This window comes from Aspergillus caelatus (genome assembly GCF_009193585.1).
Source record: "Aspergillus caelatus strain CBS 763.97 unplaced genomic scaffold BDV27scaffold_155, whole genome shotgun sequence".
In the NCBI taxonomy this organism is placed as follows: domain Eukaryota; kingdom Fungi; phylum Ascomycota; class Eurotiomycetes; order Eurotiales; family Aspergillaceae; genus Aspergillus; species Aspergillus caelatus.
Window position 1 is genome coordinate 1 of NW_022475418.1, and position 26,936 is coordinate 26,936.

A 26,936-nucleotide genomic window follows, 5' to 3' on the forward strand; every position below is an offset into this window, starting at 1 on the left:
TTTTTTTTTTTTTTTTTTTTGGCCCCTGGACGATGATCAAACTTCCTCAGAGAGCAAATGTACTGGACGGAAGGCCGGAGAAACGCGATTGACGTCATTTCACGGTTACCCCGAATGGTCTGAGAACCCCCATGGGACAAGAGGAGAGAGAAAAAAAAAAACTGGGCCCAATATGAGTGGACCTTCATTACAGGGAATGACTCCATTCATTTTGCTCATTGCAATGTAATGAACAGAAAAATTCTCTCCATCAAATACGAGGTGTTACCAAATACTTTTTCATGGTTGCTTATCATCCCGATCCCCAAAAACATAAATTCGGTTTAATACCGACCGCCCATCGGGAAGCCACGCAACTCGTGGTCGCTGATGCCGACTCCCTTGCATCGGGTCACGACGAACCCAACCCTAATCTCATGGATAACAACCTTGTCCCATAGCGTTCAGCAATAATCTCTTATGGCTTACTTTAGAGTATCTATAATTAAATCCCGCAGAATCTTAATCATAAAAATACTATGGAGATCGAGCATTGCGGTTCGTATAGCCTGCATAAGTAATACTGTGTGGGACTTTCTCAATCCCGTGCCACTTTTTTGTCTTCTTTCCCGAAGCGGGCATTCCTCGACTCCCCCGGCCCAGAACGCTTCCAGTAATGGTTGCTGGATACCCCCATCCGCACTAAGGTGGAGGTACCAAAACCACCAGCCTGCCTTTTACCCTGTTGCGGGATGTTATTACCATACCCGTGGGGACGGTCGCTGTTGGCCGCCAGTCAGACTATGCGCCCATGATGTAGGGGGGACTATCCGCCTCCGACTAGTGCAATGTCCGGGGGAAGTCAGATCTCGCAGCTGGACGACAGACTTCGGCCGGCGTGGCAAGTGGATGACATTGGAGTCCAAGTGGAATGCAGCCCGTCTTCCTGATTCGGTCCTGGTCTGCAACCATGGGCCAACCAGAGTAAAGGAGGTTCTTCCTTGATGCATGACCCATGCGGTCCAGTTTCCCGTTGAAAGACGAATTTGGGCCATGAAATCAGTGGATGATCGAATTTTCAAAAAGAGGGGGAAAAAATTAGAAGAAAAATAAAAATAAAATAAATAGAAAACGGGTGTGTTAAGTAAGAGGAAACCCTCTCATTTGGTTTCTTTCTCCCACCTGCATGTAATGAATTCCCTCTCGCAAGTTATTATTTTATTGGTTGCGTAGGTATAAAACAAGGACAATAATAAAATAAAAAAGACAAGGATAGGTATATGGACCCAACAACCAGCGCGAGGTACATATAATACTTTCTATATGGTAAGTTTAGGTTGAGGTAGTATTTCCACTTGGTTCCTTAGGCCTGTTCCCCCATACTTTCCCTTTCTGGGTGACTACCTGATTGAGCTGCAAAGCACGGTTTGGCTGCGTCTTTGCCTTTTTCAGTCACTGCTTTCTCACTCTCGGTCTTTTTTTACTTTTACTTTTTTTTTCTATTTCTATATCCTCTCCTCTCCTCCCACCTCTTCAACTTCTCTTTCCTACTTCAACCACTCTCTTCCCCTCCGTTTTCATACATCTATATTTCCTACCTTCATTGTGGTACACCCTCTACTTACCTCCACTTCCAAACACTTCTACTACCTACATATCACCTGTTACTGCATTGGGAAGATTGCTATTGCCTACCCTGTAAGTCTTACTTTCTCCATACATCTTCAATTGTCACTCTTATGGTCTATGAACCCCCTCACTTGGTTTCAACTTCATATATCCAGGATACTAAGCTTTTACCCTCCCTCTCTCTCCCCCTAAGTTTCTAACCAACGACTTATAGGATCAAATATGGCCCCTCTTTCGGACCAGGCCATAAACAGGGACGAGAAGCTCCACGAGTCGGGGGCTTCTTCTTCGTCTCAGGCCGACGGAGGATTCGACCTCGGTGAAAAAGAGGCTGAGCCACCCCTGCACAAACCCCAGCTGGGTTTGGCAAATGACCCTGCGGCTGCTGGAACTACCTTCCATCAGCTGGAAAACACCGCCTTGGACGGGGGGAAGATTGAGTTGACAGAAGAAGATTGCTACGATCAGCTAGGCTACTCTTTCCCAAGTTGGAGAAAATGGATGATCATCTCAGTGATCTTTCTTGTCCAGGTTTCCATGAATTTCAACACCAGTTTGTATTCCAATGCGCTTGGTGGCATTTCGGAGGAATTTGGCGTTAGTATGCAGGCTGCTCGTTGTGGAGCGATGATCTTCCTTGTGCTCTATGCGTTTGGTTGCGAGCTGTGGGCTCCGTGGAGCGAGGAACTGGGTCGCAAACCGATTCTCCAGGCGAGTTTGTTCCTGGTTAATATTTGGCAACTGCCTGTTGCCCTCGCCCCTAATTTCGCCTCTATCATGGTTGGCCGTGCGCTAGGTGGTCTCAGCTCCGCTGGAGGGTCGGTCACTCTCGGTATGATTGCAGATTTGTGGGAAGCCGATGACCAGCAATACGCTGTAGCCTGTGTGGTCTTCTCCTCGGTTGGTGGATCGGTACTTGGACCAGTTGTGGGTGGCTTTGTTGAAGCATACCTGCCATGGCGCTGGAACATCTGGATCCAGCTCATCTTTGGAGGATTTGTCCAGATTGCCCATTTTTTCCTCGTACCCGAGACCCGGACGACTATTCTGATGGACAGGATTGCCAAGAAGAAGAGAGAGAGCGGCGAAAATCCTAATATCTATGGACCAAACGAGCTCATCCCCTACAAGGAGCGTTTCTCCATGAGAGAGATTCTGATCACCTGGGTCCGTCCGTTCAAGATGTTCTTGACTGAGCCGATCGTCCTCTGTCTCTCTCTTTTGAGTGGTTTCAGTGATGCCCTGATCTTCATGTTCATTCAATCATTCGGTCTTGTGTATGCGCAATGGAACTTCAGCACCGTAGCTTTGGGTCTCTCGTTCCTTCCGATTCTCGTGGGTTATTTCATCGCGTGGGCTTCCTTTGTCCCTGCGATCCGGAGAAATGTTTACGAACGGCGGATGCGGCCAGATGACGAGCATACCCAATACGAATCCCGGCTTTGGTGGCTGTTGTATACTGCGCCGTGCCTGCCCATTGGTTTGATTGGCTTCGCATGGACCAGTCTGCCGCAGACACACTGGATTGGAACTATGGTTTTCTCGGCGATCGTCGGTATTGCTAACTATAGTATCTACATGGCTACTATCGACTACATGGTCTGCGCATACGGTCCGTACTCGGCCTCTGCGACGGGTGGAAATGGATGGGCGAGAGACTTTCTCGCTGGTGTCCTTACCATCCCTGCTACTCCATTTTACCAGAGTAAGTGATAGACGAAAATTGGCTGGAATACAGCAAGCGCTAACCAGGAGTGTTCAGATATTGGCGGAAAGTACCATCTGGAGTACGCGTCTACGATTCTATTCTGTATCTCATTCGTGCTTGTGATTGCAGTATATGTGATCTATTGGTACGGACCGACACTGCGCAAGCGCTCGCCCTTTGCCCAGCAATTGTCCGATGCCCGCGTCGAGCTGCAAACCCACGGGCGCCGGCTTTCTAAGATCCCCTCTGGGTCCCGGGCGAACTCCTTTGCTCGGTCCCAGCAGAACTTGCGCATCCGTCAAAATCTTGGGAGCCGTCAGGGAAGCTACATTGGATCCCGCCCTGCTTCGCATGCTAACTCCCGTGTGAATTCACGCGTCAACTCCCGCCGGAACAGTGTGAATCAATAGATGAGCACGTCTCGACATCTCTGCAACATTGGCCTGGGGCCGATTGAGTTGTATGATGACGATGTTACGGAAACGATTGACGAAGGTTACTTTCCGCCATTGGCCGACATGCAGTGACTCTTGTCTTGGTTACGTCCAGGGTCCTTTTGTGGAATGGCAAGGTAGCGGATCTTCTCAAATTTTGTTTTTGTTTTTCTCTTTCTACTTCTTGTTTCTATGGGGTCTTTTTGGTTTCACGTTCATGGAAATTCTACTGGAGGGGTTTAGATGTATGTACGTTGAGGTATCACGAACGGGTGCATCTGCGTTGGAAAACGGGTGTTTAAGCTGAACGTGTGCGTTCAAGCGACCGTACGCCTGATTGCACGTCAATAGGCTTTAATTTCTTGTTTAATCTTTTATATCCCAAGCCTCTGTTTTTCCATCCTTTGTTCTTGTGTATGTATTGCATTTTGATTCCCAACCACGGTTTCTTCAAGAAGTGCTGCTTCCGGAAATGTGTCGAAGATGCTGTAGGATAATAAAACAAACTCAAACGCTTACAGACGTTGCTTATCTATCTTCGTAGGTAACTTTATGATTGGAGTGCCACTGACCATTTCGTGTCATGTCAATGTAACCCTCCGCGGGAAGTATATACCTACGGGATGTTATACAGGATGATAAGGATTCATTCCACATGTGCCCTGCGGGGTGAAGGGAGGAGGATGTTGGTACCGATCTGTGGGGGTGGGACCCCTTGATCGCTCTCATACTCAATGCGTCTATCAAGGTATGACTCCATGATCCTGCCGAAATCGACGGATCAGGGAACCGTTCGAATTGAGTTCTTCCTCGTATATCTCCACAGGTCCGTTCCAACCGAACAAGGTACCACAGGGGTCCGGTACTACCCTCCGGAACTCTATTCCTGACTCGCGTGTAGCCCACCTATGAGACCTAGACTCGTCCACCCGATACTACCTAGATAAGCTTAACGTTGCTGGCCGTTTCGGGTAGATGGGGTTCTGACTCTTGAGTAGTAACGGGGAGTATCTGGGGTACCTGGTGGGGTCATGACTTCATGCCTATGACCTCATTGACTTGTTCGTTTGTTTATCTGATTTGTTTATTTGGTATTTTTGGTGAGTTTGGGGGTTGGTACTTGGAGGATTGGTTATTAGTGTTGATTTGGAGTTCCATGTTATGTTATGTTATGCTATGCTTTGTATGAACATATGTACTGTACCTTAGATGGCTGGGTAGGTAGGAGGGAGGGCATCATTCCTGAGGAGCTAGGAATGGGGATGTCTGGACCTGGGAATTGGTGAAGGGTTCTTTAGGAGTCTAGATTGTTGCGAAGGATTCTTTGGCGTGGGCATGTGATCCTGGTTGTGTTGATAGTTGAAGTTTGAAATACTCAGGAATAGACGGGTCGAGACTTTCATATGGTCACTTCACTGCGCCGTGCTGTGTGGTCTAGGCAAATTTGTTTTCGTGCACTCGAATGCAGTTATTTATATCGCCAAAGAAGAAACATCAAACCTACACTGAAGGATATTCTTAGTGGGCCATGGATATACATATACACGATTGATTATTTTATATATTCCGTTTGCGACTATAATCCTGGGGAAGAGGGAGTCGGAGAAGAAGGACCGCATTTCTTGCCCTCTTCCTTTTGCACAGCGCCCATTAATTCTGCCGCCTCGTCGCAGTGTTGCGCCATCGTCAGATCCTTATCGGTTAGACCGCGGGGTTGGTGCGTGGTCCAGTGGATGTCGACGGAGCCGATTCTCTGTTTTTATAGAATTGTACCTTGTTAGGATTTGTTTTGGTTCTGTTTGAGTCGGGGGCACTCACGACTGTGATGGTTGGGTGGTGTTTCTTGGTTGCGCTTTGCGATGCGACGACATTGACGAAGCTCTGTTGTTTCGGTTTATTAGCTTTAGACGTATGATAGACAGAGTAAAGAAAGTAGCGGGTATAGATATTCAAGTAGAAGTTTGCTGGGGAAAGAAAGAGGAGAAATGAACATACCACCGCCTTAAAATATGTCTTGAAGTAGTATGTCTTCTTCACGCCCATTCCATCCTGATCCAACGCCCACCCTTGTTCCAGTAACGAGTCCAGCTCCGGTTTCAATTTACTTCCGTCTATGCCTCGGGCAAATTTGGGTACTGCGGCCATTGTTGTCAAGCTGTGCGAGAAAGTTCGGTGTGCTTGCGAAGGTGAAGGATAGTTGGATGTGCGGAGAAGAGATGGCGATCCGGAGCGGAGAGTATGATGAGAAGTGGCGATTGAGGCGGAGGAAGACGGGAAAGCTCGCTGGTGATATTGGCGGATTGGTCGACGGAGTTGCGATGTCAGTGATCGACTGGGGCGTTGTAGCGCCCTAGACACGGTGTTCATGTTTGTTGTGGAGATTGATGAACTGGCGGACAATTGTATAGAGCTAGCTTAGCTGTTGCTTCGCTTTATTCTGCCGGTGGACGGACCACCTCCGGGTTTTATAGAGGCTTGCCGCTTTTAGGGCTAATTCACGTGACCTCATTTTCTAAGGTACGGGTGCAAGAAGGTACCTCGTAGTTTGAAAGGGCACTATTGTGCTAGATAGTGGTTTTGTATATGCTGGTGTTGAAAGATGAGTGAGTTATATTGGCACTGAAAGTGGCCGAATTGCTGTGGGTTAGGACCCAGTGCCTCTCCAGCTACGCGTTGAAGCATACATATACAGCGGCCCTCTTATAGATAGCGAGAGATGAGATTCTCCCCTCTTTGAGCTCGCCAATTATTGGTATACCGCAGAATCTTTGGGCAGTAATGAATGGCCCATCCCCCATTTCTTTATAAAATTTCGGTCACTTCACAATTTCGCAGATTGGATGGTTTGCCACAGACCAGCAGCATACTATTGTCGATTGCGTTTGGGTTCCAGTATATCTGAACAGAGTTCATCTTCATCGTAGCGTTTCTGTGCACGGATAAGTTTATCTCGAGCCCGAGGGTCGGAAAAGAAGTCTAGCCATGGGTGATGTCGGTCCTGCTTGGTTGAAAGGCGACACAACGTCTGCCTCACAAAGGCCGGCTCTTGGGGTTAGTACATGTTCTTGACGATCTCTGTACCTCCACAGCGTCTGGCTTCCCTTCTCATTAATCAGTGTAGGAACTTCGCAACCAATGGAACTACCACTGACGGTATAGCCTTTGGTCCAATCTATTCTGCCGTCGCCGTCGCTCGACCCGGTCCGGTGGTCCTTCAAATCGACATTGGGTTTGAGGACAGCCGCATTCTCTGCTACCCTTGTCTGCATGGGAGTGATTCGAAATTACTCTTAGATACTAGATCCTTTTTCTGTTTGTCTTCGCCATCCTCTTTTCCTTGGTTCGTATTGATAGAGGGTTTTCGTTGCGGGGTTGCAAATGGTCGGTAATCACTTGCGCGTGGAGGCTCCACCGCTTCAGTAGGGTTTAATGGTTGGCCACTTTGATATTAGCCATCATGGATAATTAGTCTGATCACTCAACTTCGTCCTAGACTCGGGGTTAATATGTAGATTTAATTGTGGAGCTGTAATTATTTAGTCTAATCTCTCTTGGCCATTGTGTGAACTTGGCGGCAGGAATCTGTCCGACTGGTTGGCCACTTAAATGATATATAGCTTTGGAAGAGGAACCTATATCATTTCAAGTTGAATGATCGATGTCTGTAATCAATGCTGTAGCACATCCCATGGCTATGAATACAACGCCATAGCTGGCGGACTTACCTTACATTGTTGTGAGTCAAAAAATCACCAAGGAGATTATTCATCCCGTTCCGACACTTCTACAGTGCACTTAGCCGTGTCTCATTTTGATTTTGATACTGAAGACAAATTAGTGGTCAAGAGATGGAGGAACTCGATTGAATCGAAAGTCGGTGGGTGCCACAACGTCGTATGCAGGGGTCATATTAATTGGGAACCAGTTGTCCTTACCGGTGCCAGTGAGTGTGGACTTGGAGGTGCTACTGCTCTTGCTCTGGCACTGGCACGGCCCTCCCATTTAGTTTTACTCGCTCGCACAGAGAGCAAGGTGCGCAATGTCATCTCCGCAATCAAAGAGATCAGTCCCGGGACCCTGCCTGCTTTTGTTCACATCGAACTTGACGACCTTGACTCCGTTCGTCGGGCTGCAACGGATGTTCTCGGCGTTATCTCTAAGATAGATGTGTTGATTAACAATGCCGGTGTTATGGCTATCCCTTGGAGCAAGAGTAACAGTGGTTTGGAAAAGACCCCAGCCATTAACCATCTCGGGCAATTCCTCCTTACGAAACTGCTGATACCTTCTATACTGGCCGCTGGCCCCGGATCTCGCATCGTCAATATCACAAGTGCATCTGCCTCCAGAATTTATTGAGAGCTTAACCATCACAAAAATGCCTGATTGCTGTTCGACGTGGACGTAAACAAAGTCGAACATGACCAGAAGAATCGAGCTGAAGAGAACTCAATCATAGCTTAGAATCTGAGCGGTAACTAGTCGTTTTCTTCATGATATGAATAGAACATGCCATCGAAGGGAAAAGCTTAGGCAGTAGGAGTAGGTTATTGAGAAGTTTATACGGGTTTCAGGGTTCGAAAAGAGATATCAAAAGACAAAATCATCAAAATGGAGGTGAAAGGAAAAGAAGTATAAGTAAGCAAGTGGTCCGTAGATAAGAGTCATATGTGTACTCCAAATGAGATGGACTCGTAGGATACATTATAAGCTTTTGTCTGAGAAGAGCCCGCTATCATAATTGAGGATCCGGCTCTATGAGTGGCTCTAACATGACCATACGGGTTTTGACAGGCGAAGGAGAAAGGTAATAACGCACAAAGCACTAGCATCTCGATAAGACCTTTACGGGTATGTGAATGTCCCTACTTTTAGCTTGGGTTTTTCGAGTGTTTTTGGTGTAGGATTCACTAAAGCCGTACATAGTCGAATGCGGAATTGGATACACATTACAAAGGCACGACTTATTGCCTCAGACTCCCCAGTGTCTAGTCCTATCATAAGCAAATTGTATATCGGAAGGTACCGGTTTAAACAAAGGGCTATTTACTGCCACACGATAACAGGGCTTTTTTCTTTGGACGGAATTGACTCTTGAAATTTGAGCTTCTATGGGAAATGATTCCTATGAGCAGCACCCGAGATGGCACTGTTGAAGTAATCAAAAAATTCAGGGGACTCAATACTATTGTTAGTACATTGGTGGAAGAGGTCCTAGATCAACAAAGGTCAATCGAGCATCCACAGAAAGAAAGAGGAAAATTTGGGGCCTATCATAATTAAAACGAAGCGTTCTTATAGAGTTTTAACTTCTAGAGTGACTTCTTAAAGAGGGCAAAGGTACATGAGAGCTATGTGTAGGCATTTCTACCGGCAATCCACCAAATTGGTGATATATATACGACACGTACAACTACGTTACAAAAGAGGAAAGTATGTGCGGTGTAAGTATGTGAGGAATCAATTTTGGATGAATCACTGCGGCATCACTACAGATGATACTGTCTTTTCTTTTGCGTTTTATGTTGGAATTATACGATTGAGGCAATGCATAAGTATCAGTGGTCGATACGTAAAAGATGCTGTGGGTATAACATCCACTTGTCTATCTTTCGTTCCCCAACTCCCCCACAAAGCGGAACCGAGGAACCCGAGTTAAAAACGCGGATCGAGAGACTATAAGATGTTCATCTTATTAGACCTGTTTAAGTCTTAACGACCTTTATACCACTAGGTCAGATTGGGGTTTACCGACTCCAAGACCAAAACGGTAAGGGTTGACTTAATTAAATAAAGGGGAAAATAATTAGTCAGCCGCACAAACCTCTTTTGACGTGCATAAACGCGGGTCTCGTGCCCGCGTGACAAATAAGGTTGAGAACCCAAAAAAAAGAAAAAGCCAAGCTTATCAACAAAAAAATTAGGAAAATCCTCGATTCCTCCTTCGAGGCAATACAAGTTGAAACTCCTCCCAATTGTGAGAGTAAGACATTGTGGTTGAGATCTACAGGTACGCCACACGGGGCCCTATTCTGACAGCGATCGACCGTGAAAGTGTGTGTCCAGGCTCGCTATCGTTTAACTAACCAGCTAGCGATGATTCCATTCCCATTTCCACTAACGTCGGCCCAATCAGCGGAAAACCGTTACCCAAGGTGGAGACCTTCGAGGGGCTGAATTTCAGGGGTATTCTCTCATCTTTCAATGTGTTGGGACTTGGGAGAATATTTACTCCGTACGGAGGACCCGGGGTTTCGTCATCTTGGTCGAAGACGTTTTGGCATGGACTCAATGTTGAACTACGAGCCCGATCAGAAATTCAGATCGCAATGAAATCTGTGCTTCATTTTCAATCCTCTTGTCTCAGAACGCATCCTCTCTCCACTACCGGTTTCGCTTGCGAGACTCATCCGTTTCAGGTTTGCTCATCGCCTACACTATCACCGCCGCGACTAAGGCAGCAGCTTCCTTAGCCACAGACTAGTGTGCATTGGTACGTCCGGTTTAATTTTAACACAAAAGGAAAAATTAAAAAAAAAAAAAAAAAAATTGGTCATGACTCCGTTGCGGCTGGATTCTCATCGCCCATCCAGACCCGGTCTTTTCGACAAGATCTCTTTCTCTTCCCCCCTCCCACACTCTACCCTTCCCATCTTGCTTTTTTAACACTCACTTACCAAAATTAGAGCGCTTTGGAGGACCATGGCTTCGGTCCAGTCGATAGAGTAGTCATATCGCCCATTGATTTATTGTAGCGACCCCAACTCAATTTCCTTCATTTATTTATTACGACACGATTTCGGACCACCAGACGATCATTATTGCTTCTGAATTCATATTTCAACTCCCATTTGATACCACATCTCTTCGACTCTCCTCAATTGATGATCAATGCGCTATTTAGTAGACACCGTGGGTCCATCCGATACTGCAATGCCCATTATCCCACCGTCTTTTGTGGAGAAAGAAGCACTACTTCGAACCGCACTTTCTGCTCAATTCGTCATTCGTTCAACTACACATTGTTTGCGCCAATCGTACACTTTCTACTAATCGCCCATCCTCAGCTCAATAGTGGTTCGGCTATATTGGAGCCCATGACACGAGGACAATAGCACATCTCGATTCGCATGAGACCCAACCAGTCCTAGGGCCCACGAAACAAAGATAGCTGTCAACCGAAGACAGCAGAATGACAGTGAACACTGAGCCCCCTAAATCATCGGTCAGCGAGCGCAGAGGCCAAACCCTAGCCCCGTTACAAACCAACTTCAGCCGCCCAAGTGCCCGGCCGACTGTGGTTGCAACTCGTCCTAATCGGCCACGGCCGGAGGAATATCAGAATGATGCCGAGGCAGGCGAGCGCGTTCCATTGCAGACCCCAGTCAAGCGGCAGTCCTCTAAATCCGGCCTGCGTAGCATCTTCAGCCGTGAAAAACTACCCCACAAAGAGAGCACCGACTCTAAGCTTTCTGAAATCGAGGAAACGCAGGACCCTGCGGCACAGGCTGCCCCAGACCTTGCTGCCACGCTTTCACCAACACTAGCTACACCTAAAACAGCGTTCTCCACGCCGACAGTTGTGACTTCACCTATAGCGGATCCTCATCGGTCCAAGCCCTCAAAATCTCGCCAGAAAACTAACGAGGATAAGCCAGCGGCGGGTGAGATAGGCTGGAAACCTCCCCCGCTTTTTCAAGCCTACCCACAGGCAATAAAACATGATAATCTCCCGACCCCTTCTCTATCTGCGGAATCTATTTTGCGGATCCAGGCCACATCTTCTGCGAAAAAAAGCAGCACTCCGAACGAATCATCCCAGGCAGACAATCCAGCGGCTCGGAAGAAGGAGGCCAAAGAGAAGAAGAAGCACATGCGCTCCTTGTCTGAGACTATCGGCAAGACTGACTGGTCTCCAAAGATTTATGTATTGGTCACAACCGGCTATATCTTGCAGTATTCTGGTAGCGGAAAGTATGATAGGCTGCCGGAGAAGATGTTGCAGCTAGGTCCCAAGTCTGTAGCATTCGCGAGCGATGCGATCCCGGGCAAGCATTGGGTTTTGCAAATTTCCCAATTGAACGATGAAAATAACGCTGCCTCAACTGACACGCATCGGCATCTATTCTCCCGCTTTGGTTTCCACCGTTCCCATGCTCGCCGTTTAACCCGGAGTCTTCTTCTAGTTTTTAACACCCCGGAAGAGATGAGTTCATGGCTCCTAGCTGTCAGGGCTCAGATCGAGGCGCGTGGAGGGAAGAAGTATGTCTCGGAGAAAGCGGTCGACGATGACACGGAGCATCAACTGGAGTCTAAACCTAGCACCCGACAGTTGGTAAAGAAGGACCCTAACCGGTTCTCCCAAGCATATCTACATCCTCAGGCAGTGATTGGTGTTGATGATAAAGATTTCAGTGATCAATCTCGCCGAAGCTCATATATCTCATTTAATCGACGGTCGCTGGTTACGCAGGCGACTCCCGAGTCGCGCTCCGAATCGATGTCCACGACACAAACGGAGGTGACTTCTCCAGTCAGTGGCCAGACGCGTTTCTACTCTATGGGAATGAAGCCCGAAGCAAACGGGGCTAGTCCACCTCCAAATGGCAGCGCTATTTCAACGGCCCTTTCTACGCCAGATGCCCCGCCCAGAAGCCCAACATTCTCGGTCTCGATGAAGCGAGAGTCAGTGTACCCGTCGAATGCACCAGTAATAGCAGAAACTTCAGACCTTTCCCAGCCTCAACAAACGGTGCCTGATCCCATTTTGCGAAGCGCTTCGCCTCCAGCCCCGAATTTCAGTGTTCCATCTTTCAGCAAGAGATTCACAGCGAGAATGGGGCAAGGTCAGATGCAGATTCCTCGGTTTCCCTCCGCTCACAGAGACGAAACCGACACAGACGAGGCTAACGCTATATCTGCCTTCCCGTCTCCACCGCAGTCTCCGATCAAGAGCATCAGCAGTGTCGCAATGAGCGAATCACATGAACAAGTCGTACCTTTCCGTGATTCCCCGCAGAGGAGGTCTTTACGCATATCCAATTCTGAGGATTCGCTCGGAGATTCTAGAATTATGGACCCAAAACTGCAGCATGCTTTGCGCATTTCAAAGGCCGCCGCCGCCGCCACCGCAACATCAACTCTCGCGCAATCCTCGCGACCCACTAGCATTATCGAGCACGAGCCTGCCCATTCCCAAATCCCACAATCGCTCCCGGAGACCGGCTATCAAACGTCTCGTCGGGAACAGCAACGCCACAGAGTCTCTGTTTTTCCCACAGCCACGCCAAATCGTCCTTCCACTGGACCCATGCTCCGTCGCAAGAGTATGCCTGGACTTTCAGTTGGACCGCCAGCATTACCTCCTCCTGACTGTCCTTTACCTAAGATTCCTTCTCCAATTGAGCCATCGCTTCCTGAGATAGCTGAGCAATTTCCGGACCCGCGTGTGTGCATATCACCGCCACCATCGAAAGGCAGCCGACTGCGTCGGAAAAGCCTGGCCAGTGCCGCACCTCGTCCTACTCACATGCCTCTTCCACAAGCAACACAAAGTCTTGGTTCTCGACATCCACGGACCATCAATGGTATATAAGCCATTGGCGGCTCCTGTTTTTGTTCAGCCATATCTCAATCCTTGGCCATCGCATATGCATATAGAGAGCGACCTCTCTTAACTATATACCACTATTCTCCTTTCTCATCATATCTCACTACGCCAGAATCATTTTCTTCTTTGCCGGCTTTGATAGCCCAGTGTCTAACCAAAAAGCTTTATACCATATCATACTGCATCAGCGCTTTACAGTTTCGAACTTCATATAGCATCACGGCCTCTTTTCTTTTCTTTTCTTCTCTCCTTGATTTGCAAACCACCCTCTCCTTGCCTCTCTTTTTCTTGCTCTCAAACCATTACCTTTATCTCCATAATAATGCCGTTATTCGCGAAACGTTTTTCTCTTTTATTCCTCACAGCGATGAACGAATCAGGATATCCCACGCTGTCAATTGCTTACTGGTTATATATGATTGTTCTTCTTGTTCGTGTTAAACGTACCATGATATACCATGTATGCCATGTTCCTGTATATATCGCTGTATATCGGAGTTTTACTTGCGACGCCGGTCGCTGTTGATGCTATTCTTCTTTCTCAATAAAATGCTCTGGAAGTGGACTGTCATTTTGTTTACTGAGTATATCTGATAGGATCCTGTGAACTTCGTGAGTTATACGGAGCTATGAAGGGAAGTTATGACAAGTGATGTCGAGGAATCCTCTGAATATAGTAAATATATACACTCATCAGTAAAACTATATACAGCCTGATAAAAAAAATCCACTAATATACATTGCTCAATATAAGGGTACATTGGGTATCAAATAAATATAGCTTCGTGTCACAGAACGGCTTTCAAACGTCAAAATTGTGTGGGTAGAATATAACCATAAGATCTGGTATCGATTCTCATCCACTACGAAGGGACACCTTCATATTCCCATCCGTGGATGATTCTCTTGCCTCGTCTCGAGTTGCGCCTGTTGGTGTTACACTTGACAAATAGTGTCAGTGCGGTGATAATGCAAATAACGATGGCTGCGATAGCAGATACCAGTACTGTTTTTTTCTCCAGCTGTTTAGGATCCGACGCATATGGACATTTCGCACCAGGCCCACCAGTCACCCAACATGACGTAATATCCCGAGAGTTGAAGTCTAGCCAGACCTCACGCTTAGCGGGGTCTGGAGAGGTGGGATCAATGATGTTGATCGGTTGAGTCAGGAGGTATCGGTAGAGGTAGGTATTTTCTAGGCTTGTGCGAGGAACTCCCATGGTCGTATTCTCTGGGCAAGCCTCCCAGTAGGCTGCGCTGTAGCTATGTGCAGCACTGGATATTGTCCAGGTATATGGTAAGTTCGCAACTCGGCAGGCTACACGTCGCACATCTGTACAGTTCGCAACGCGCCAGTGGCCACCTAGTGACACGTCCATGATCGCGCATCGGTCATGTTGGGGTGAATCGATATTGTCGGCCACATCTGCGCCCTGGGGTTCCCCCTCCGCCCATGCCCACGTAGAAGATAGAGAGATATTTTTATATGGTGCGACTGCCTTGTCGGCGGTCATATTGAATAAAGTGCTATTAACGATTGGTGTTAACCCACACGCGGTTAGATTCACAACCCTGTCTGACAATTCACGCAAGGCATAGGTCTCATTCAAGCCTTGAGGCTGAGACAGGCTACTTGAGAGCGCCCAAGAGGAGTTCACCTGAGATACCTGGGAAGCATCTGCGTCATAGAGGCAACCGTAATCCAAGCCTCCTTCATCGGCCGAAGGCGCGGGTACTAAGGATGCTAGGTATTTTGGAGGAAAGATGACCTCGCTTTTACCCGCGGTCAAGTTGTAGTCCTCGAGTTGCGGGTCCACAAAGCCATACTCAAGAAAGAGACGGCGCTCTATTGCAAGTTGCACATATTTCGAGCCCGGCCAGCCGTCCGGGGTACTTTGTGTACCATCCGAGAGTTCGTAAGTAGTGAAGTATTCGGTAATAGGCTTGTACCCATCATCAACTTCATACCAAGACTCGTTCAGGTTACTGCGCTCATCGGCCAACTGTGACGGTGTGTAGATATAATGAAAAAGACGGTTATCCATCAAAACATCAACTCGCTCAGAAAAGGACGGCAGCCCATCACCCGATACCTTTGATGCAGGCTGTTCTGGAGCGGCAGCGCTAGCGGCAACATGCAGGTTGAACGTTAAGTATCTGATGTACACATTCAACTGAGACGTTGTGTCTTTGAAGTAATCCTGGAAGACATCGATGAGGCCGGATAGATCGAGGTTGTCTGAGCACAGATAGGGGCCTAGCTCATAAACCGGCCATCCTGATGAACTGGAAACGACGGTAGCAGTACTTTGAGCAGCACTGGCAGTTGCAGTTGGGGTCATTGTAGGCGTCGTAGAAACAGTGACAACGGGGACATTCTTTGGAATGGCCACTGGACAAAACGTCCAAGCCCGCGAGTCCACCGACCAGTACAGGTCGACGAGAAAGCGTCGGTATCCAACCGATAACAGATTGGATATACATTGTTCAGCGGACTGCGTCTCGAATACATTGTTGCCAAAGCATGCTGCTGTCACGGATACGCCAGCGCTTGTGATATAGTTGATTGGAATTTGGCCGGCGACATCTCTTTCGCTCTATTACGGTGTTTAGCTGACTTTGTATTTTTCTTTCTCTGTTCCCCGAATTGGGATGGGTAACTTACCAGAAAGACCGTTTCCCATTTCGTATTAATGAGGGATGACTGGTCAGGATTGTAATTTAATGACATGGAGCTGCTGAAAGGTTATGCGCATGGCAGACTGGCAGTACTAGAAACGGTTCGCGCAGGGGCAGCCATAGAGACAAGAGGGAAGGAAGAAGGGAGAAGGGAGGAGAGGGGGAAAGATGAAGTAAATGAACTGATAACACGGGCGATGACGGAGATTCCTCCGCCGCAATGAAGGCGGTGCGGCGTGGCTTACGGCTTTACCCTTTTGAGAAGAAACATTCATTATCTGGCCACTTCTAAAGTTCCCGTTGATCCTCTAGTTTCAACTACGACCGTATTACTTCGTTCTCCCAAGTCGCTAGACATTTTTTTTCTCCATCGAGTTCGAGGGAATCCTCGCCATCCCCGCCCGCACTATTATTAATTGATTCCGACTCCATCTCCGTCTTTCACATTACTACAAAATGGCGGCGCCTGGCCAGCCGTCTCCCCAGCAGATTGCCGCCATGCAGCAACAGTTCGCTGCTGAGGCCGCAAAGCGTGGCATGACTCCGGAGGAATTCGCTAAACAGCAGCGCGAACAGCTGAATGCCGAAGCCGCAAAGCATGGCATGTCCACCGAGCAATACGTCCAACAACTGAGAATGCGAGCTCTCGCTGCTCACCAGAAGCAGGTCGAGGCTCAACGACAGGGCCAAGGATCGCCACAGCCAGGACAACCAGGGCAGCAAGGTCAGCAAGACGAGCAAGGCCAGCAGGCACCACAACAGCCTCAACCACAACAGACCACGCATCAAGTGCCTGTGAACCCATCGAATCCGCCAGATCCCAAAGCCATCGCAGTTGCGCAGTTCTTGCGATCTCAGAACTTGAAGCCGAGGACGTGTATCATGGATGGACAGAGGAAGGACATGTTCAAAGGTGCTTATCTTATGAAATCTAGATCCGGTTGTCCGCAACACGGCTGATTGATTATACAGTGAAACGTGCCATTCGCGCTTTGGAGTCGCCCGCATACGCTAAAGCAGCCGCAAAGAAAAACTCCCTCCTCCCTCCCGTAACGGACCGTGCATCAGCAGAGAATGTATTCAAGCTCCTCCCTCTATCGCTTCTTGCCTTGCGCGTGTCGAAAGTCGACCCCCATGCGGGTCACAACCACGCGAAGCCCAAGAACCGAGTCAAGGGGCTGTGGACCGTCAAGATTGAGCAACACCAGGAAACAGACCCTATGATGCACTACGTATGGCTGTACGAGGGACCTCAATGGAAACAGAAGGCTATGGCCGCCGCAGTGGTGGCTGGTATTTTCGCTGTTGTTCTCTTCCCATTGTGGCCTATGGTGATGAGACAAGGTGTTTGGTACCTGAGTGTTGGTATGATGGGTCTACTGGGATTATTCTTCGCCATGTCGATCTTCCGTCTTATTCTGTTCTGCGTCACGGTCTTTGTTGTCCCTCCTGGTCTCTGGTTGTTCCCGAACTTGTTCGAGGATGTTGGCTTTATCGACAGCTTCAAGCCTTTGTGGGGTTGGCAAGAGGTATGTTATTTCATCCCGACTATATGTTTATGGCTTTCTCTAACATCCTTACGACAGAGTAAGAAAAAGAAGAAGTCTAAGAAGTCTTCTGGCGACGCATCCAAGCCCGCCAAGTCTCCAGTCTCTCAACCAGCCGACTCTGCCCCTTCAGCGACCACAACGGCAACCGCGGCCCCGGATACTTCGAGTGCCGTCAAGCGTGATCTTGCCCCTCGAGTTGAAGAGGTGACAGACGAGTAATGGTATAGATCTAGCCACCTTGGTCTTTGTAGGTTCTTTTTGCATCGTGTTGCACAGGATCGTTGCTGCTAGGGATAAACTTCACATTCTGCATCTGTATGCTACCTGGTATTTATTACTATCTTTGTTCGTCAGCTATTCCTTGTCACCTGTTTGAAGGGTTTATTCATGTTGGTTCGGGTTATGGGCGAAATGATTGCAATTCTGTATGAGGGTTTCAACATACAAAAAATGAAGTTCTGCTTTTCCACAAATAGCTCCCGCTATTCATACAGTTTTCTTGAGGGTAGTAGTCCCAAAGTGCAACAGGATTGTATAGTTGGACATTAACAGTGCAACTAGCTTCATTTGGCCGTATTCCTATATAGACCCTTTGGTCTACAGTGAGACCTTCCAATAGTCAACTGGCATAAACCTCAGGACTCCCCGGGCAGATATGTACGTATCCTGGACATGGGAAACACCGAGTTCCCTAGTAGAGGATCCAGATTCCGTTAAAAATAACTGTTTCTAGAGGACTGGAACGACGGTGTTAGACATGTGATTTTAATGGAGTCCACGGAGGCAATTTGAGTATAGAAATGGGGAAACACTGCGTATTGGAGGCGCTTTCATGTCAAGTTGGTACTGCACCATAATGCTATGATATTGCTTCACTACGCACTAGTATCAAAACTCAAATATAGTCTTTGTATGTGAACATCCACACAAAACGCCAACTAGACGAGCTACAGAAACATAATCTTTTGATGTCTTTCAGCTATTCACTTCAACCTCTGTTATCCTTCAACTGTTCACGGTTTGTGGCGGCTGACGACCAGTGACCTACTAGTAATAGATCCCTACAGATGTATGAGCTATGTGAATAGAGCGCTTGTTACATGGCTACTTTCTTTCTCGACTAACCATCAACCGTTCATTCCATTCACCAAGGCAGTTCGAGGTTAATTGGCAGATAGCCTCAGATCTAGTCCGCATCTATACTGCCACTAACATAATTCTTTATAATCCTCAGTGTTTCTATCTTCTCTAACATTAGCGAGGATTGGCCTAATTCTTATCCCTGATCACAAATGAGTTTAATCCTCTCTTCTTGCGGCCAGCTATTTTGAGGCCCAAAGCACATTGTTATATTCCTTACTGACTGGCAATCCATACTGTAAGATACAGTGACGCCTCGCCTGTCCTTGGTAGTAAGCCATTCATGAACTAAGACATCTGCAACGTCTTTTCTTCCCTAATAAAACCTATGATCTCCGTTGCGAAGGCCGATATTGGCCAGAGCATTGTAGAATGACGTGTGCTACTTTGATCAACCCCTCTGTAAATGTAGAAATCTCATTCCTTTTAGATGGGAATCAACCTGGCATTGCTGATCGATTTATAAAAGGCGTTATCAAGGACACTTGAGCATATATACAATCGGTCCTTTTTGAGTATAAGCCAATTGTCAGCCTTCATTTTTTATTTTTTATTTTTCATTTTTTATTTTTTTTTTAAAAAAAAAAAAAGATTACCTCCACTTGCCCCGATAACAATAGTCGTATTCCCTGGGGGTCTTGTAATCAACTGAGCCGAAATACCTATCATATAAGCTACGAGCGACTCGTTCCCACTGGCGAGGAAGTCGTATGTTCGAGAGATTATGCTCGCAAAGCAGGATTTCCCACAGTGAAGTAGAAGAAGTACTGGATCAGTTATTGAGACGAAGGAGACACGATAATAGTCATCATGTGTCGTAGTTGGAAAGGCATCCACATGATGATTTGGTTCGGTAAAATCCTTTGAAGACTCTGTTCCTCAGCAGAGCTGGAATGATAGACATCACAGCGAAATTAAAGTTGCCCACAACAAGCGACCAGCAGCACTTTGCACGGTCAATGGCGATACCAGGTGGGTTGTAAAGGAGGGTAATATACTAAAATCATGCGTGGTCTATGAACATTCCGGTTTATCAGTCGGCCGGTAGGAAATTTATGGAGAGTATGTACTCCGGAGTACTATGTGCAGGTACCGAAAGTGGAGTCGTCTGACCCAAAAATTACATGAAATTGGTTAAAGAAAGGGCAGGAAGGACTAGTTAAACTCTGCATAGAACTGTCAACAATTTGGGTCTTAAAATACTCCGTACTCAATAATTCTGTCTATGAAGCTCTTTTTTTTTTTCTTCCACATGCGAATAAGCCAGGCCCAATCCGTTCGTATGCCACCAGGACTAACAATCAGACGTCTCCTAGATCATACATTATCATATCATCTGCTAGCTCCCCGATGAGATAACTGCGGTTGATCAAGCCGCAAGAAGGGCATATCCCGCGAGCTCAGACGACATAGCTCAATAAAAAAAAAAAGAGTAAATTGCGTGTATAATTCTATTCACTTGACATTTCACCAACTGTTAATCGAATAGTACTAGTGGAATACTTAGTGGACCAGTATCACCATTAGTCAGAGAAAGGAAGAACCCGCCAATAAAACACCTAGAGTATTAAATTCTAATAATACTTGTCCGAAACTTGGTCTTTCCCGCATAGCCCCATCTAATACGAGCGATGGCTTCGCAACTATAAGCAGCACATCACAAGGCTAAATTAGATCAGCCGCCTTAATTTATGCATAGGGTGCTTTCCTGTTTCATGCGTCTTTAATCGTCCACTTATTACTAATTAATTGGTAGGTCGACGGTCGACCTTCTTGTTTCCCTCGTTCGTGTTGGATAGTATTAGTCTAACTTTACCTAGCCGGAACCTAGGAAGAGATGCTAATAAGTATGCTAACCTGGGATAGGGTATGGGTGTTCTAGAAGACCAGGGGTTATTTCCACTAGGGCCTTAAAACTTAGACTAAAGCCAAGGGATCCATAAATTGGAGATGGCTGAAGGGGAGAAGATCGCACGAAAAATCTCGTATAGATTCCAAATGGGGTTTAATCGGCTCTAGAAGGATATTATTCCATGTGAATCACCGAGTAATTGGAGATCGTGCTTTTGAGTTCATACAGGAGAGTTGCATGGGCATGGAGAAGGACAAATGCGTTGAGCAAAGACCTAGGTCCCTAAGCAAGTCCCTGCTGTGTACTAATACGATCGACATCCTCGGGTACTTCGGGCTTTTCCTTTAGGGTTCCATGTTACCATATCCTCGGCTCATGATCGACTCGGATGAAGGGACGGCCAAGAGACATTTAAAGACGGAACACTATTTGGAGACGGATGTATGGCTTGCAGTAGTATAAGTAGCTTTGTTTACATTTTACTCACGCTATTGACTTCTAAGTTTGATGAGGAACGGCTAGTACTACTTACGTATGGTATATCCCGTGCATGTCTATAACCGGGGCACAATGGATGGATACTCCGAGTCACCGGGATCGTTATGGAGCCGGAGAGCTCTGCCGGTTCTTTCCAGGAGAAGAAATAGCCCCATTGGGAAGGTCAGTAGAAGGGTCGCGCAATGCGCATCCATGTTGATCAGCCTGGCCAGATACGAACTTCTGCAGATGTAGGCCCTCTGTGGGGAGCTTTGCCAGTGTGCGTCCCGTTTTTCGCCTTCGATGATCATGTATACCGTTCTATATGAATTGTCATTCGTGCGCAACATACTCCGTATAGGAAGGGGGCTTGAAGGGATCGTTCATTGGTCGTCGGCAGTAGGCGCTACCAGACTTCAAAGACCCCTTTTGCGTTTAGGCCAGCGTGTGTCGGGTGCGATCCGACAATGTGGATCCAACACGAATGCACAAGCTTTTCCCAAAGTGGGAAGTGGTTGCGCAGATCACCATGCCGGATATGCGATGGAAACGTTTGCCGAAGTTCGGCCCGGTACTAGATATTGTATGACAGATTTATACAGATCGTTACGTACATTCCAGCGAAGATCATTAGGGAAGAAACAAAAAGTCAAAGAAACATGCTGGGGTATCATTAATAGTATCATTGTAATTAATTGTGGAATGATAGTCAAAATGAATGTACAGGGAAGAAGAGTGCTTAATGTAGGGCACAAGGGGGAATTGAAAAATAAATGGGGCAAAAGGGAAAGGAATGAAAAGATAGTATGTATAATAAAAATTCTTTTAGTGGAGTTGTGAGTCCGCCCGGCACCCACATCATCCACTACTCCGTTTATTTCCGTGAAACTCGTCCGGGTCCGCTGGTTCGTGCGAGATCTCGATCGTTGTCTCCTGGTACACTCCATGGCCCAGGTCGGCCATTTCCATGTCGCCATCCTTGCGCAGGTCTTCAGTGGAGTCCCCGTCGTTTATCGTGTCGTTTATTGTCTGTAGCCCACGGCGTAGCCGAGACCCCACACGCGTCTTCTTGTTCTCTCTTGTTGTAGTTGTGATGTGCGTCTGATACGCGTTCGAGTTGTAGTAGGCATACATCTTATCCGATGTGCTGATCTCCGTATCCAGTAGCAAGTGCCGCCGGGTCAACGTGTACACAACAACGTCTACCAGCCCCGACAACGCCATTAGGGACCCAGCCACGGCGAAGTATCCTCTGCTTTGAACGATGTGTCTAGCCGTCGACATACGGCCTGCTGCCAGTGGAAGAGATAAGACCAGGTATACAATCGGGTAAATAACCATGTAGATGACGACGCGGTTTAGCCGTTTCAGACTTTCTTGGTGTCCTTGACGGAGCATCGCCGCTTGGTTCATACGACGTCGTAGGTGGAAGAATAACATGCCGTAGAAGACAACGGTTCCGAATTCGGCAAGAAAGATCCATAAATAATGGACCCAGAGACGTTCTGTCTCGTGTTCAGGACCAAGCCAGCACTGGGAGTTAAGAGTGTAAGTATTCCCTCTATTCCTGCTTTCGTCAGGAGTTGCAACTTACCCAGCCGGCCTCGGAGATGACGAAAGTCTTGGAACCAAATAACCCCACAGGGATCACTCCTAACACGATAATGAAGACCCATAAACCTACAACGCAACACACAAATGTCCGCTGCGGAAGTTGCCGCCCTCTCAGTACGACTGCACCGGTGTGCATCGCAATGGCCAGGATAAACAACCCACTTCCAGGGTCACCAATCTGAATCCACCAACCTTGCAGGACACAGGCCGCACTTGGATAGTAGACATAGCCGCGCGAAACCCAGTGGAGACATAGCAAGAACGCGGTTGCTTGCTGGAGATCAATCAGAAGAAGATTGTAAATCAACACGACATATTGGTTGGCGGCGAGGGGACGTTTATAGTAATGTTTCCAAAAGATAAAACGGTATGTGAGGAAACTTAACAAACAGAACGATGCAATAAAAGAACAGAGGGCAACCACCCCCATAGCAATAAACCCCGCTCTATCCCTGCCCATGAGAGGCTCTTGTGTTGCATTTTGCCGTTTCGTAAGGTGTGTCTGAGCATCCTCACTATTAAGCAAGTGCAACATGCGAATGAGGGTGATCATTGTTCATCTCTTGTGGCGAAGTGTTTGGGCCTGGAAGTTCCTGGGAAAGAATGGAAGTATATAACCGCTTATCGTCAAGGTTTGGGGGCGGTTCCTGACCCAGAATTCAGAACATTCTGTTGTCCCGGCTAAGCTCCTCATCAAAAGCTTTTCTATCCCAAGCTTTGGCCAGAGAGGGCTACGACTCGCTAGATATATGGAGCACCTCATGGTTCCAGGGTTAAGCATCCTTTGGTACGTACTCACGAATTACCCGTAAAAGCATAGTGTGGGTATTAGTCGGGTATGGTTTTACTGCAGTACGCAGCCTGTTCTATGCTGATCCACAGTTGGGTTCAGTGGGCCCTTCCCAGATGGTAGTCAACTATGGTGCCCAGAAAGTGAGTAAACGCTTTCGTACATGATCGGCATTCCCAATGGCTTGGATCAGGAAGATCCGGTATAGCGTAGAGCCTCTAAGGGACAACTACCGCACAGAATCACCTGCGCCAGATCATTGGCCATATGGCAAAGCCTGCACTCAGAAGCGGCATCTTCGTGAGTATGCGTTAACCCTTGTGGGTAAACAGGGTCTGTTGTCAGTGGCGACACCCTATGCAGAGTCATGTCCTGTCAAAAGTAAATTGGCAGGAGATCAGTCATACCCCAGAAAGTTTCAGCAATTGAGATTTGGAATGGCTCGAGACCTTTTGTAGGTGCATCCGCCACCCATAGCCAGTCTAATGGAGTGTGATCATTACTACGCTTGAATCAATGACGCAAGCTGATTGGGCCCGGTAGATGAGCGTATCCTCCGATGAGAGAGTAGGGATCGACAGTCACTGCAGCCGAGTGGTAGACTTGGAAAGCCTCGGTATGCCTATCGGTACTTTGTATACGTTCGCACGGATTGGCTGAGTACATCTATCGAAAGACTGGGCCTGGATATATGATCCATAAGACGGTAAAATAGAGCAAATGAAGAGTACACGACAATATAAAATGACACTCGTTGTAGTTATTGTACAGGTAGAAGCGTACACAATAGGAAAGAAGGAAGGTGTTAAAAAAAACTTCATGTCAAATGATTTGATACAATCAGCAAACTGGGAGCCTGAGGCCAATAACTGCTGCACAAGTTCCAACAGGTTCAATGTTCCATTCCAAGTTTTGCTTCTTTTCCTAGCACGGGTAGTACATGCTAAGGTTTGCTTTCTATGGGGTAACCACGGTCTCCTGCAAGTTTTCAGCCTTTCTTTGCCGCCGCAAGCATCACGCTTTTAAAGTAAGTATCTAGGGTATAGTATCACCTTAGGTATAGAAGAAGTGGTTTGAATTTTTATTTTTATTTTTTTTATTTTATTTTCCCCCCTCTTCTGGATTCACAAGGGGGTCACCGTATTGTCGTTGAGGGTTGCTGAAAGATTTTCAGGGGATCGACCATTTATAAACTTCTAGTCCTAAAAGCCAGGAAATATTCGCACGACGGAGACACTTTCCAACCATGGCCGTCTCAATTGCTCGGACCATGGTTCGTTATATCAATGACAAAACCTTGCTATCTATGGAATGTACCGATCGGGTTCTTGAAAACGAACCATGAGTATCCATGTTGATATATCCTGAGTAGGAACTAGAAAATGAGAATGCTTCCTCTGGCAAGATGGCAACAATCAATTTTGGGCTCAGGGAATTATATAGGTAGGCTTCTCGATCTTTAGGTTTGTCGGCCTTTCCCGACTATCCAACGTTGGTTACTAGAGAATTGCCGAATCCGGCAGGTCGGGACTCCCCCGGGTGCCTCAACGAACATGTCTGATGCAACTATGCTCAATAAATCAGTGAAAGGATGCTTATGGTAGGTCACGTTGAGATATTTTCCCACTAAATATGACGTGGTACCACATCGTTATCTAACCGTCTCATAATAACGACAGCTCATATGAATTGCCATATTCATTCTTACCTGCGAAGTACAAGTAATTTATGCAAGGCCTTCAATTAATATTGAACGGTATGATTGCTATCTCATCGTAGTCTTCAGGCGTCCCAAGTCTGCATATCTGAGACATACAGATACGATTTAAGGCAACGAAGGTATAATTAGCTATGGAGAGATACTTTGCCCATTATATTGAAGTACCATGCATTTCCATGAATTCGGTGGCAGGCCCCAGTGCTATTTCCGGTAGTTTTCTTGGCACAAAGATGCCTGACTTGCTGCCTTTCAGGTGAATCAGATCTCACCACCACTCGAAGCTTCCTGAGCTTTCTAATGGTTTACTAGCGAGCTCTTATCTGGGAGATAGTAATTAATTATCCACAATAACATGGCCCGACATGACATCACTGGTGGGAGGAGGGTGGGTATCTTATCATGTGCAACCCTCGGAGTTGTCGGGTATACTTCGTGCCCATGGATCCGAAGATGCGGGATAGGAATAACCATTCCTTGGCCTGTTGCGTTGCATGACTCGACCGTATCACGCCGTCAATAGAACCTATGAATAGAAGTGGCCAACGGACTGATCATCGGTGTCATCCCGCATTGGGACAAGCGGAGCCAAAACGGACGCCTGAAGCTATGGCCTAGTATCTGTATGTCTCAATTAGGGTCCAACACGGCATCATCTGACTGGCCCGGAAAACGGGAAAATCCCCAGTGACTGCACCCCCGCATCGATCTCCGCCCACCGCATGAATCAAATCCCATCAATCCATCAGCAGATGAGGAGACTGTCTCACTCTACCGTGGATATTTCCCCGCCGCATCTTGTCTGCGATTGCTCCGGTTTCAAAAATATGTCCAGGAAGGTTCTATCAGGATGTCTCCATTCATCGTAACCGAACTACTATACACGATAGCAATGTAGTATCTCGGCAACGGTGGCGAGGCAACAGCCTGTGTATGCTTCGATGCTATGCCCTGAAAAAATGGGTATATAAAGCCCCTCGGAGCCCTCCAAGAGCATATACAATCCCAAGCAACTCGACTACACTCTCCAAGTCTCAGAAGCCTTAAGCCCTCCCACAATATTTTCTCTCTCTCAAGCCGTCGTTTAACGACAGTCGTTCAAAACATCCACCATAACAATGAAGTCCTTCACTGCCATCTCACTTCTCGCCCTCTTCTCGTCGGCTTTGGCCGCACCTGTTGAGCAGTCAACCGACGCTTCTACCGCCGCTACTATCTCCGTATCCTACGACCCAAAGTATGATGTCAGCGGCAGCTCTCTAACTACTGTTTCCTGCTCGGACGGTATCAACGGCCTCATTAGCCAGGGCTACAGCAACTTCGGATCTCTCCCAGGCTTCCCTAACATCGGCGGTGCTCCTACCGTCGCCGGTTGGAACAGCCCCAACTGCGGAAAGTGCTACCAGCTCCACTACGCGGCCGGCAACGTCGACAAATCCATCTACGTGACTGCCGTTGATGCGGCACCCGGTGGCTTCAACATCGGCCTGCAGGCCATGAACACCCTGACGAATGGGTTGGCCGAGCAGTTGGGCAGAGTCAATGTGGACTACACTGAAGTCCCCCGCTCAAACTGCGGCTTCTAGTAGTGGATGGGGTTGTCTTGATGGATGGTCACGATGAATCATGAATTACATGATCCAAGTATCTAATTTTATCTTTTATGTCTCTATTTCAGCATGTGATATAGCATTAATGCGTTACGCGGGATAATATAATCAAAGAACGTTGCATTTGATTCTAAAAGTGGAGAT

The 26,936-nt window shown here is 47.3% G+C and overlaps 8 protein-coding genes across 8 annotated transcripts; 5 read left to right on the forward strand and 3 right to left on the reverse strand.

Moving 5' to 3' along the window:
* The first annotated feature begins 1,213 nt into the window (after nt 1-1,213).
* BDV27DRAFT_23042 (putative MFS multidrug transporter) lies at nt 1,214-3,887 on the forward strand. Its single transcript, XM_032076075.1, has 3 exons — nt 1,214-1,677; nt 1,823-3,313; nt 3,371-3,887. Exons 2-3 carry the CDS (start codon nt 1,831-1,833, stop codon nt 3,724-3,726), a joined length of 1,839 nt encoding a protein of 612 aa, XP_031925077.1. The 5' UTR covers nt 1,214-1,677; nt 1,823-1,830; the 3' UTR covers nt 3,727-3,887.
* Nucleotides 3,888-5,283: 1,396 nt separating this feature from the next.
* Nucleotides 5,284-6,137, reverse strand: BDV27DRAFT_23048 (4a-hydroxytetrahydrobiopterin dehydratase). Its single transcript, XM_032076076.1, has 3 exons — nt 5,746-6,137; nt 5,569-5,631; nt 5,284-5,503 (listed from the first exon to the last, which is right to left on the reverse strand). The coding sequence occupies exons 1-3, from the start codon at nt 6,115-6,117 to the stop codon at nt 5,327-5,329; spliced, it is 612 nt and encodes a 203-aa protein (XP_031925078.1). The 5' UTR covers nt 6,118-6,137; the 3' UTR covers nt 5,284-5,326.
* A 595-nt stretch (nt 6,138-6,732) lies between these two features.
* BDV27DRAFT_160158 (uncharacterized protein) lies at nt 6,733-8,109 on the forward strand (the record flags this gene model as incomplete). Its single annotated transcript, XM_032072981.1, has 3 exons — nt 6,733-6,801; nt 6,867-7,011; nt 7,676-8,109. The coding sequence occupies 3 exons, from the start codon at nt 6,733-6,735 to the stop codon at nt 8,107-8,109; spliced, it is 648 nt and encodes a 215-aa protein (XP_031925079.1).
* A 2,833-nt stretch (nt 8,110-10,942) lies between these two features.
* On the forward strand, nt 10,943-13,345 carry BDV27DRAFT_160159 (peptidase family M20/M25/M40 protein; the record flags this gene model as incomplete). The annotated part of the gene is made up of 1 exon (XM_032072982.1): nt 10,943-13,345. The coding sequence occupies one exon, from the start codon at nt 10,943-10,945 to the stop codon at nt 13,343-13,345; it is 2,403 nt and encodes an 800-aa protein (XP_031925080.1).
* Nucleotides 13,346-14,018: 673 nt separating this feature from the next.
* BDV27DRAFT_132170 (Lectin C-type domain protein) lies at nt 14,019-16,198 on the reverse strand. The gene is made up of 2 exons (XM_032067813.1): nt 16,029-16,198; nt 14,019-15,960 (listed from the first exon to the last, which is right to left on the reverse strand). The coding sequence occupies exons 1-2, from the start codon at nt 16,092-16,094 to the stop codon at nt 14,224-14,226; spliced, it is 1,803 nt and encodes a 600-aa protein (XP_031925081.1). The 5' UTR covers nt 16,095-16,198; the 3' UTR covers nt 14,019-14,223.
* Nucleotides 16,199-16,373: 175 nt separating this feature from the next.
* On the forward strand, nt 16,374-18,164 carry BDV27DRAFT_132172 (Sec62 family protein translocation protein). The gene is made up of 3 exons (XM_032067814.1): nt 16,374-16,955; nt 17,015-17,571; nt 17,629-18,164. Exons 1-3 carry the CDS (start codon nt 16,499-16,501, stop codon nt 17,809-17,811), a joined length of 1,197 nt encoding a protein of 398 aa, XP_031925082.1. The 5' UTR covers nt 16,374-16,498; the 3' UTR covers nt 17,812-18,164.
* Nucleotides 18,165-21,919: 3,755 nt separating this feature from the next.
* On the reverse strand, nt 21,920-23,228 carry gprD (the record flags this gene model as incomplete). Its single annotated transcript, XM_032072983.1, has 2 exons — nt 21,920-22,594; nt 22,656-23,228. The coding sequence occupies 2 exons, from the start codon at nt 23,226-23,228 to the stop codon at nt 21,920-21,922; spliced, it is 1,248 nt and encodes a 415-aa protein (XP_031925083.1).
* A 2,330-nt stretch (nt 23,229-25,558) lies between these two features.
* On the forward strand, nt 25,559-26,928 carry aspf13 (allergenic cerato-platanin Asp F13). Its single transcript, XM_032067815.1, has one exon. The coding sequence runs from the start codon at nt 26,301-26,303 to the stop codon at nt 26,766-26,768; it is 468 nt and encodes a 155-aa protein (XP_031925084.1). The 5' UTR covers nt 25,559-26,300; the 3' UTR covers nt 26,769-26,928.
* Nucleotides 26,929-26,936: the final 8 nt, after the last annotated feature.

What these genes read in the sequence shown, in the direction of transcription:
- BDV27DRAFT_23042 (XM_032076075.1), top strand. Translation starts at nt 1,831, where the DNA reads ATGGCCCCTCTTTCGGACCAGGCCATAAACAGGGACGAGAAGCTCCAC. An exon ending in TGCTACTCCATTTTACCAGA is followed by an intron (nt 3,314 to 3,370) that starts GTAAGTGATAGA and finishes AGGAGTGTTCAG; the next exon opens with ATATTGGCGGAAAGTACCAT.
- BDV27DRAFT_23048 (XM_032076076.1), bottom strand. Translation starts at nt 6,117, where the DNA reads ATGAACACCGTGTCTAGGGCGCTACAACGCCCCAGTCGATCACTGACA. An exon ending in AGACATATTTTAAGGCGGTG is followed by an intron (nt 5,632 to 5,745) that starts GTATGTTCATTT and finishes CCGAAACAACAG; the next exon opens with AGCTTCGTCAATGTCGTCGC. An exon ending in ACCACCCAACCATCACAGTC is followed by an intron (nt 5,504 to 5,568) that starts GTGAGTGCCCCC and finishes CTATAAAAACAG; the next exon opens with AGAATCGGCTCCGTCGACAT.
- BDV27DRAFT_132170 (XM_032067813.1), bottom strand. Translation starts at nt 16,094, where the DNA reads ATGTCATTAAATTACAATCCTGACCAGTCATCCCTCATTAATACGAAA. An exon ending in AATGGGAAACGGTCTTTCTG is followed by an intron (nt 15,961 to 16,028) that starts GTAAGTTACCCA and finishes ACACCGTAATAG; the next exon opens with AGCGAAAGAGATGTCGCCGG.
- BDV27DRAFT_132172 (XM_032067814.1), top strand. Translation starts at nt 16,499, where the DNA reads ATGGCGGCGCCTGGCCAGCCGTCTCCCCAGCAGATTGCCGCCATGCAG. An exon ending in GAGGAAGGACATGTTCAAAG is followed by an intron (nt 16,956 to 17,014) that starts GTGCTTATCTTA and finishes TTGATTATACAG; the next exon opens with TGAAACGTGCCATTCGCGCT. An exon ending in CTTTGTGGGGTTGGCAAGAG is followed by an intron (nt 17,572 to 17,628) that starts GTATGTTATTTC and finishes TCCTTACGACAG; the next exon opens with AGTAAGAAAAAGAAGAAGTC.
- aspf13 (XM_032067815.1), top strand. Translation starts at nt 26,301, where the DNA reads ATGAAGTCCTTCACTGCCATCTCACTTCTCGCCCTCTTCTCGTCGGCT.